Raw genomic sequence first — 11,186 nt, 5'->3', positions numbered from 1 at the left:
GCATCCTAGGGCGGATTCCGCCAGACCACAGCTGGTTCAGTGTGGTGGACTTAAAGGACGCCTTCTGGGCATGTCCCCTTGACCCAGATAGCCGAGACCTGTTCGCCTTTGAATGGGAAGACCCGGACACGGGAAGAAAACAACAATACCGGTGGACGGTTCTTCCACAAGGCTTTACGGAATCTCCGAACCTATTCGGGCAGATTTTGGAACAGGTCTTAGAGAGCCTAGTTTTACCCCCAGACTTAAAATTGATACAGTATGTAGATGATCTTTTACTTTCGGGGCCCTCCGACCGGCAAGTTCAAACTGGGACCAATGCCCTGCTTAACTTTCTCGCGGAACAGGGGCTAAGAGTGAGTCAGAAAAAGTTACAGTATGCAGAACGGGAAGTTCGATATCTGGGGCATCTAATTAGCTGTGGCCAGCGTAAAATAAGTCCTGAAAGAATCAGGGGAATTGTAGGATTAGGACTCCCTAGAATGAAACGAGAACTCAGGAAATTTCTGGGTTTACTCGGATATTGCAGACTCTGGATAGATAATTATGCCCCCCTGACGAAGGAACTGTATTTACGCCTGGTTGAAGGGGCCCCGGATAAAATCTGGTGGGATAGGGAGGGGGAAGATTTGATTACCAGCCTGAAACAAAAACTAGTGACTGCCCCAGTCCTGAGTTTACCGGATTATGATAAGACCTTCTTATTGTTCACCAATGCAAAACAGGGCACAGCCTTCGGGGTACTGACCCAGGAATGGGGAGGACACAGGAAACCGGTGGCCTTCCTGTCAAAGATTCTGGATCCCGTATCCCGAGGGTGGCCCGAATGTGTCCAAGCGGTAGCAGCCACGGCAAAATTGGTAGAGGAGAGCAGAAAGCTGACCTTTGGGGCGCCACTCACGGTAGTTACCCCACACCAGGTGAGGACAATTTTAAACCAAAAAGCGGGCCGCTGGTTAACAGACTCGAGGATCTTGAAATATGAAGCGATATTACTAGATCGAGATGACCTGAAACTAGAACTTAGCACGTGTCAGAATCCAGCGGAATTCCTGGGAGGGGAGGCGGAGGGGACCCTTGAACATCTGTGTGTGGACATAGTAGAATTACAAAGTAAGGTGCGGGAGGATCTACGAGATCAACCCTTGCACACGGGACAGAGGTGGTACATTGATGGGTCCTCTAGGATGGTGGAGGGCAAGAGGCATAACGGGTATGCCATAATTAACGAAGAGGGATGGAAGGTAGAGGAACGGGGGCGGTTGCCCCCTTCGTGGTCGGCACAGACTTGCGAGTTGTATGCCCTCCACCGCGCCCTGACCAGCCTGGAAGGATCAGTAGGGACTATATACACAGATTCAAAATACGCTTATGGGGTGGTACATACCTTTGGAAAGATCTGGAAAGAGCGAGGCATGATTAACAGCCGCGGCAAGGAGTTGGTACATGAGGAACTAGTTGTTAAGATTTTGGAAGATCTGTTAAAACCACGGGAGATAGCAGTAGTCCACATTAGAGGGCATCAAAAAGGGGTTGGCCCAGAAGCCACGGGGAATCGCTTAGCAGATGAACAGGCTAGAATAGCAGGGATGGAGGGGGACCTGGTCGACTGTTTGGCGTGGATACCACAGGTATCGGAGATACAAGAAGTGCCAGTGTTCACAGAAAAAGAGGAGGAAGAGCTCAGGATGATCGGAGGGGAAAAGGGAGAGGAAGGGAGGTGGCTGCTACCAGATGGACGTCAGTTATTGAACCGATCCCTAACCAGGGAAGTTCTGACCCAGCTACACCAGGGGAGCCATTGGGGAACCCAGGCGTTGTGCGATGCCTTCCTGCGGCAATATGCCCACCCAGGGGTCCATACGGTGGCCCAACAGGTCACGCAGGACTGCCTGATATGCCGGAAGGTGAACAAAAGGGGGTTACGACAGACTAGGGGAGGGGGCCGGGCCCCTGCATACCGGCCCTTCGAGTATATCCAGATTGACTATACTGAACTTCCCCCGATCGGACGACTGAAATATCTCCTGGTAATGGTGGATCACTTAACGGGATGGGTAGAAGCCTTCCCCACCGCCACTGCGGTCGCGAGTCAGGTATCCAAGATTCTACTAGAACAGATTGTTCCGAGGTTTGGGATCCCCCGAGCGGTAGATTCCGACCAGGGAAGCCACTTTACTTCGACAGTGCTGCAGGGGGTAATGCGTGCGGTGGGGATAGACTGGGACTTCCACACTCCTTGGCATCCCCCTTCCTCAGGGAAAGTAGAGAGAATGAACCAGACCCTCAAAACACAACTCACAAAATTGACAGTGGAAACCGGCTTACCCTGGACAAAATGCTTGCTCCTTGCCCTACTCCGAATATGAACGCAACCACGTAGAGATTTAGGGATTTCCCCATATGAGATGATGTTCGGTCTTCCCTTTGTGGGACCTCGAGGTGAGCTGCCTATTTTTGAAACCAGGGATGTCTTTGTAAAAAAATATGTTGAAGCATTGGTATCTGCTCTTTCTCATTTGCGCCAACAGGGACTCATAGCCCAGACACCGCCCTTGGCTTTCGCGGTTCACTCGATCAAGCCCGGACACTGGGTTCTCATCAAGACCTGGAAACCGAAGACCCTAGACCCGGTCTGGGATGGCCCTTTCCTGGTGTTACTAACAACTGAAACAGCTGTCCGAACAGCAGAACGAGGCTGGACTCACTACACCCGAGCAAAGGGGCCCGTACCGGCACCGGACGAGGACATCCTCTCAACCCCGGACAGAAGCAATCCAGCAGAAGACAACTGAACGGACACTTTGGCCAGGGCACGAGAACTCAAAAATGTGGCTTGTACTCTTGCTGGTGTACACTGTAACTTTGGTGGGAGGGGGATGGAAAGGGGATGCGGTAGATAGGTGGTACGCTGAGGAAGGAAAAAATGCTGGTCAGCAATACAGTCTTACTGTACAAAAAGCAACCCAGACACAGGTATTAGAGATAGATTTATGCCGGATGGTACCATGTGGGACAGCGGGGGAACTAAATGACCCTAAAAACAGCCTGGCGAGACAAAAGAAATATCAGGGAAAATCGATGGAGCTACTATTTCTGGGGACGGGATTGGGAGAGGATCAAGCTCTTGGGGTACGGGAAAGAATAACATTGGTGCCGAAAGCGATCTACCCGAGAGACTGTGGAATAGATCAGTGCAACCCCCTTTATCTGACCATAAAACAAACCAACTGGGTGGTCAAGAAAAATCTGCACACTGGGCTAGAGGGTCAGGTACTTGGAGTACGGGTTCAGGAGGAGCGGCTGTGCTGTGTAAGAATTACCCTCCAGGAGGCAACAGCCACAAACTCGTCCATACTCCGTGTAACTGCCCTGACTCCTGGAAACTCCGAAAAGGTTAAAGTGATACAGATAAAAGATTTAAGGGAGACCGTAGAGATAGAGACAGGGTTCAGGGAAATTAACGCATGGTTGGAGTGGGTTCGGTATACTGTCCAGAGTCTTGGAAAAGACAACTGTTATGCGTGTGCGGGTAGTAGACCGAGTCCGCAGGTGGTTCCACTCCCTAAACTAAAAGAAGGTGGAATTGAGTGTTTGGTGAAACTGTACCAACACCGAACCGCCTGGGAAGATCCCACATGTCAGTCTCTGGGCTTAACGTTCCCACCGGTCCAGCACAACCGATATTCCCAGGCGCCCTCCTTTTCCGGGGCATCGGGTGTCCATCAAACCTGCATACAGAGGACGGGGAAAGAGTGGGATCAGAACGTTGGGAGCCTGACTCTGTGTCAGCAGGTCATCCAAGTAAACACTACTAAGGATGGTGGAAATTATTCCCAGATACAGGTCCCCCGGGCCGACCTTTGGTGGTACTGCGGGGGTGCAGAACTACGAGCCACATTACCCCGGAAATGGACTGGGACGTGTGCCATAGTACAACTAGCCATACCATTCACCCTAGCCTTTGAACGAAAGGGAACAAAGGTTACTCCCCGGACAACCCGGAAGCGCCGCAGTATCCCCACTTCGTTTGATGACAGGATTTACCTGGATTCCATCGGGGTACCCAGAGGGGTCCCGGATGAATATAAAGCCAGGAATCAAATAGCGGCAGGGTTCGAATCTCTGTTCTGGTGGGTCACTATCAACAAAAATGTAGATTGGATAAACTACATATATTATAACCAACAGAGGTTCATAAACTATACCCGGGATGCTATAAAAGGGATAACGGAACAGTTAGATGCTACGTCCCGAATGGCTTGGGAGAACCGATTAGCTCTGGATATGATTCTGGCCGAGAAAGGGGGAGTCTGTGTTATGATCGGGACTCAATGCTGTACTTTCATCCCCAACAATACCGCTCCCGACGGATCAATCACCCGGGCTCTGAGGGGCTTGACAACTCTAGCCGACGAGTTGGCAGAGCATTCGGGGGCGAACACCGACTGGACCGGGTGGCTGGACGAATGGTTCGGGAGATGGAAAGGGGTGGTAGTATCAATGTTAGTATCCTTCGTGGTGGTATCAGGGATCCTGGCGGCCTTAGGATGCTGTGTTATTCCCTGCATTCGGGGATTAACGCAGAGACTGATAGAAACGGCTCTTATGAAACGGGATGTCACTGATGGAAGGATGGTGGGAATCCACTTGGAAAGGGAGGAAAGAGAGACCCTCCTAGATAGGTCACCCGATGATGAAGATTGGGACGAGCAAGTGGATAGTATGTTAGCCAAACTGGAACAACCTACTCGTGCATATCTGAACTAGATCTGGAAAAAGGGATGCTAAAAAAAAAAATAAAAAATTACAGACAGTAAAAAGAAAAGGGGGGATTGTGAGAAGTAATGTAATTTTTAAGGCTGCAAGAGCTAACAGTAACGAGTTCAGCAGCATACAGAAAGGGGGAGGCACATGACAGACAGTTGACTGGGTTGCACGGGACAGATAACCGCAGTGATGAGATTAAGCGCAGAATGGGAGTTGAGAGAGTGTTAATTGAAGGAATGACACAGTACAAGCCATTTACAGTGTTTAAAGCCAGATAAGGGGGAATAACACAATACAAGCCATTACAGTGTTTAAAGTTAACAAGGTTAACTGCCAAATAAGGGGGAATAACACAATACAAGCCATCACAATGTTAAAAAAAAACAGTATAAAATGTGCTGCAAATCTATGTAAGGTGTGCGCACCAGCCCACCCGATCTTGCAAGATTGTATAATAAACTGTGATCGAACGAGACAGCCCGTGGTCGTCTAAGTCTACAATCGGGAGAAAAGGGGAATATATCGGGAGGGCTACTGGCTGGGGAATTTGCCCCTGGCGCTCCGAACTCGACTGGTGGAAACCTAACGGTGTCAACGAAACCAAGAGTTGTCTGGTGGCTGCCACGCTAGCGGGTATCTGGCGGATACGGCCGGTAACGAAACTAACACTCTGAGGTGCTTCACAGAGATATAAAGTAAGTACTTTATAAATGTGAGTACTTTCAGTCTTTTTTCAATACATTGGTTAGATTAGAAGTTTCTAAAACCATCTTAGAGCAAAGATGCAGCAATTTGCTTCATGGAGCACCAAGGAGGTGATACTGTATCTTGACCACATCCAAAAGCCTTCCATAACCTAGATGATTTGTGAGAAACATGAAGAAGAGCTTAAGAGAATTGTATGGGTAAATTGTAGGACATATCAATCTAATGACACAAAAGTCCAACCTTTTCCAAGGTATAGATTCTATTCCTCATAATAGTCTAATTCAAGATTCCTTCTCACTGTCTCCTGCATTGAAGCCTGGAGAGGGAGAAGGAGAGAGGAAGAACACTCCCACCTTTAAAAATCATAAAGAAAATGACATTCATTTAAAATATCTCTATTCCGTTCACCTTCAAGAAAATTATTTCTTTTGTCAGCCAAGCTTTTCAGCTCAATTCTTTTCTGATGTGTATTAAGTGAACATTTTTCAATCTGATGGAATGGTTTTGTCCCAAGTATATTTTGGCACTGTGTATAAAAGTCTCTTTATCTGATCTTGCTTCTTGCAAAAAATTACCCGTCTTGTAACTTTTTGTGTTGTACACCGCTTTTCAGTGGAAGTGCTGAAGTGGAGCTGACCTTGCTCTGCTCATTTGTGTATGACTGTGACACTAGTGCACCTTTAAGAAAGGATTTTTTTTTTAACTCTCTGCAGCTCTTTCAGCATCATGTTTTCTTAGCTCACAGCCTTAGCTGATGTCATTGGCATTGAGTTGTCTACCAGGAGTCCTTTTATTGCTCCTTAAGTGGCTTATATGTGGGCTATAGGTACTTTCTGCGATTAGTTTTATGATCCTGCACTGTTAGGAGGAAAACTGGTTGGTAGCTCAGGTGACAGAAGTTCCCTCATTTTTAATTCTGAGCTGTAGGTTTTTAGAAGGGACAGCAAGCTGAAAATAAGTGTTTCTCTCATTTTCTTTCCCTGTCTAAGTTGGAATTTCTGCTGGTTATCTGAAAACCAGTCTTGCCTTTCTAAAGGGGAGAATCTGCTGTTGGTGGTTTGCCTGGAGACTCCCTAGTGTTGTGGGAAGATTCAAACTATTCTGAGTCTATCAAGACAGCTGCAAAATTCATCCAAAGGACTCAATTACAGTATCACGTGAGCATTAGTCTTTGCTGTGTCGAATCTGTTTAAAGGGTTGTTTATGCGATTGGTTTTGACTGGAACATCTTAGATACATTTTTGTTGAGGGTTACACATTATTCTGGTTGTTTTGTGTTTGTTTGTAATTGATAAAAGTTCTTGTTAATTTTCTTACTACATATGCTAACTACATTCTTAATTAAACTTAGTTTGATAAATGCTCCCTCATGGTCATTTGGATCATACCTGAAGTGAAACATCTCATGCTCATCCTAGTTAAATTCAAGGTGCAAAACTTATGATTCAGGTGGGCTCCATAAAACACTTTGGAGTTTCTTAATTGAACCATAACAATGGCAAATCTGGTGATCACGCATGTATCTGATTTTACCTGCACTGTAACTTTGTACTGGACCCAGCCATAAGAAGGTAAGCAATAGGAGCAGAAGTAGGCCATACGGCCCCTCTGGCTTGTCACACCATCTAATACGGTTATGGCTGATCTTCTGCCTCAACTCCATGTTTCTGCCCACTACCCATATTCTTTGACTTTGGTGCAAAATACAACGGGCCAACTGGCCTCCTTCTGCACCAAAACAAATCTGTGATGAGAGAGCAGAAATCTGAGCCTTGAATCAACTTAGTGATGGAGCCGCCACACAAGCCGACAGTATTCCAAGAATTGATGTCTGGAGTTGAACACCTATGAACGGTGTGACACATTGCCTTAGTGAAGTGATTGGGGGTATACCTTAACATTGCGTGACAGTGTAAAGTATGTGGGAGTGAGTTGACAGCCCGTTTTACATTTTTCTCAATTTTATCTCCTCTGAAGCAAGTGGAAATAAAAATCAGGAGAGATATATATACATATAAAATAAAATGAGGTGCCAACTCACTTTTACAATCTCCCACAAAGTCAGGATATATCTAGTTGTGTGAGAATGTCACAGTACTCACATAGTTACCCACTTTTCTGCTACAAACATCTTACAGTTATATTAAGCTTAGCTTCATATCTGTTCATGTGGCTGTCATCAAAGTATCAGAGGATGGTCTAGCTTCTCGGCACTGTTCTATGATTGAATCTTTTCATCCCAAGTGAAGTGGAATATATCAGTAATAGCCAAAGAAAAATCAATTTTGTCATTTGGTGAGGCTGGTTGAAATCTTGTCATGCAAAAGATTTGGTATTGGAGGCATGAGATTTAGCCTTCAAATGTTGAGTAAATCTTCACTTCTGGTGTTTGAGCATGTGCACAAATTAGCACAGTGGTTAGCACTGCTGCTTCACAGGGACTCGGGTTCGATTCCCAGCTTCGATCACTGTCTGTGCAGAATCATTCCTTTTTCCCAATGTCTGCACGGATTTCTTCCAGCTCCTCCGGTTTCCTCCCACAGTCCAGAAGACATGCTGGTTGGGTGCATTGGCCATGCTAAAGTCTCCCTCAGTGTACCCGCACAGGCTCCAAGGTGTGACAACTAGGGGATTTTCACAGTAACTTCATTGCAGTGTTAATGTAAGCCTACTTGTGACACTAATAAAAATAAAGATAAAGATATGTTCAGGCCCCAGGTGTGATTTTCTCCCAAGATCACACTCTCTAGTTCCTTACAAGAAGAATGGTGACATGACCTTGGTGCCAGGAAGTTGAGGGAACTGTGCCTCAGCTTCAATTAACCCATCTCCGAACAGCAAAGAAGAAAATTGAAGGGATTTCTTTAAAATGCAGGGAAGAATTATTTTCCATCGATCAATGTTAACTTGAGATACCGCAACTTAGCTTTATATGGTAGCTTTCAAAGAGTTCACATCCCATATACTTCATAAGGAGGGAGAGAAATGGATTCTAAACAAAAAATGAGATAATTTTATTTGTTGGTGTCATGTCGGCTTATATTATGCAGCGAAGTTACTGTGAAAATCCCCCAGTCGACACACTCCTGTTCAGATATGGTGAGGGAGAATTTAGCATGGCCAATACATCTAACCGGCATGTCTTTTGGACTGTGGGAGAAAGTTGGAGTACCCAGAGGAAATCCATGCAAGCACAGAGAGAATGTGCAGACCCACAGATAGTGACTCAAGACAGGAATTCAACCCAGTTCCCTGGCGCTGTGAGGAAAGAGTGCTCACTACTGTGCTACCCCAGCCTTCTGCACCTGGCATTCCCAGTGGATCTCCCATCCAAGTATTAACCAGGCCTGAGTCTGCTTAGCTTCACAAGACCAGACAAGATGGGCCACTTTCAGATGAGATTTGAGGAGACATGGGAAGTACCAAACAAGTGGTTGAAGAAACATCTTGCAAGGAGACTTAGGTAGAGAAATAGTCCCAGTTGCCCGCATTTGGCGCATATCCCTCTATACTCATCGTACCCATGTAACAGTCTAAATGCTTTTTAAAAAACAAAATTGTACCCATCTCTGCTATCAACTCTGGCAGCTTGTCCCAGACACTCACCACCCACTATGTGGAAAATTGGCCCTCTGGTCCCTTTTGTATCTCTCCCCTCTCATCTTAAACCTTTGCCCTGTAGTTTTAGACTCCAACACCTTTGGGAAAAGATATTGACTATCTAACTGATCTATACCCATCATTATTTTATAGACCTCTATAAGATCACCCCTAAACCTCCAACGCTCCAGAGAAAAAAGTCCCAGTCTATCCAGCCTTTCCTTATAACTCAAACCATCAAGTCCTGGTAGCATCCTAGTAAATATTTTCTGCATTCTTTCTAGTTTAATAATATCCTTTCTGTAATAGGGTGACCAGAACTGCACACAGTATCCCAACTGTGGCCTTATCAATGTCTTGTACAACTTCAACAATACATCTCCTATATTCAATGTTCTGACCAATGAAACCAAGCATGCCAAATGCCTTCTTCACCACTCTGTCCACCTGTGACTCTACTGTCAAGGAGCTTTGAACCTGTACCCCGAGATCTCTTTGTTCTGTGACTCTTCCCCGACACCCTACCATTAACTGAGTAAGTCCTGTCGCAAGTAGACTTACGTTGACGCTGCAATGGAGTTACTGTGAAAAGCCCCTCGTCACCATACTCCAGTGCCTGTTCGGGTACACTGAGGGAGAATTTAGCGTGGCCAATGCACCTAACCAGCACGTCTTTCGGACTGTGGGAGGAAAACGGAGCACCCGGAGGAAACCCACGGAGCCACGGGCGGGACATGCAGACTCCGCACAGACAGTGACTCAAGTGGTCAAAGTGTAGGAATAAGATGTGAACTCACAACTTTATAACTCCGAGTTAGGGATGCTAACCTCTGGGTCATGGCAAAATTTGTAGGTTAGGATGAGGAATTTTGAATTCATTACACTCTGGACTGGAGACACAGCAGTGGTCACTAAGGGCTGAAACGACGAATGAATATGGGCAGCTTATATGGTACATCCAGATCTTGTCTAATTGGCAGTCAGACCTGAATATTATTGGCAGCTTTGTTTGCTTGGCAGCAACATTAATCCGTGATTTTTTAGCATAATTACAGGTACATGCTGACACATTTTTGATTCAAATTATGTTTTGTTTTAATCATTGATTTTTTTTGCTTTTTTGGAATGAAAATTCAAAGGTGTTTTTGTTTCAACTGTTCAAACCTTAAAAACAAGTGTTGAGAATTTCTGCCCCGCCTACACTCTAATATTAACTGGCAGTCTGTACCATAGCTCACACAGAGAGTGCCTGCTCCCCAGAGCAATAGCAATGCAGTTCAATCAAATACAAGAACAAAGCATGTGATTGAGTTGGCATATAATTAGCGCGCGGAATATGTTCTTTGCTTGTCTTTTGTTTTTCCTCCACCAGTCCCCGCTTCAGAATGCAGAATAAGTAGTCTTGTGTTACTGGAAGACAAGCGACAGGGAAACTGAAATGTTAACAGTGATGGAAGCTGAGGCATCCTGAAGGCGTCACGCCTCATAAGCCTGAAAACCAAGCCTGTGCAGTCTCTTTATTTAAACTGACTGCCAATGTGTCCTCTTCAGTCTAATGAATTACAAGAGCTTTGAAGTTCTCGCCGCAACTAACAGTCAGAATTGCTTAAGATTAGATCCCACAGGAACTCTGGGGAAGAGAAAGAGTCCATTAGGTCTCTCTGAGCCACTTTTGATCAATCACATCTACCTGTTTTTTTCACCGGAACTCTCAAAAGTCCTTTGCACTGACAAGCATATTACTCTTAAATGCATTTGCGCTGTCAACTTCTGTCCATTGAGTTGGCAAATCATGTTGCAGGTTTATAAACCCTTGGTTAGGCCGCATTTGGAGTATTGCATGCAGTTCTGGTCGCCACACTGCAAGAATTACGTGGAAGCTTTGGAGAGAGTGCAAATAAGGTTCACCACGATGTCCACTGGTCTTGAGGGCGTTGGCTATGAGGAGAGGTTGAATAAACTAGGATTACTTTCACTGGAAAGACGGAGGCTGAGGGGAAACTTGATAGAGGTCGACAAAATTATGAGAGGCATAGACAGGGTGGATAGTCAGAAGCTTTTTCCCAGGATGGAAGTGACTAGGGGCACAGGTTCAAGGTGAAAGGAGG

At 45.8% G+C, this 11,186-nt stretch overlaps 1 protein-coding gene across 1 annotated transcript; it reads left to right on the top strand.

Moving 5' to 3' along the window:
• The first annotated feature begins 3,000 nt into the window (after positions 1–3,000).
• LOC145355630 (uncharacterized) lies at positions 3,001–10,515 on the top strand. Its single transcript, XM_080207871.1, has 2 exons — positions 3,001–4,723; positions 10,451–10,515. The coding sequence occupies exons 1-2, from the start codon at positions 3,001–3,003 to the stop codon at positions 10,513–10,515; spliced, it is 1,788 nt and encodes a 595-aa protein (XP_080063997.1).
• Positions 10,516–11,186: the final 671 nt, after the last annotated feature.

This window comes from Carcharhinus amblyrhynchos, chromosome 19, assembly GCF_965287045.1.
Source record: "Carcharhinus amblyrhynchos chromosome 19, sCarAmb.v2.hapA, whole genome shotgun sequence".
Taxonomy (NCBI): Eukaryota; Metazoa; Chordata; class Chondrichthyes; order Carcharhiniformes; family Carcharhinidae; genus Carcharhinus; species Carcharhinus amblyrhynchos.
This window is presented reverse-complemented; position numbering and strand designations above follow the sequence as displayed.

Bases quoted from the DNA above. Each gene is read 5' to 3' on its own strand.
- LOC145355630 (XM_080207871.1), top strand. From the start codon at position 3,001: ATGGTACCATGTGGGACAGCGGGGGAACTAAATGACCCTAAAAACAGC. The intron at 4,724-10,450 runs GTATGTTAGCCA...TTCCTCCACCAG, and splicing joins TTGGGACGAGCAAGTGGATA to TCCCCGCTTCAGAATGCAGA.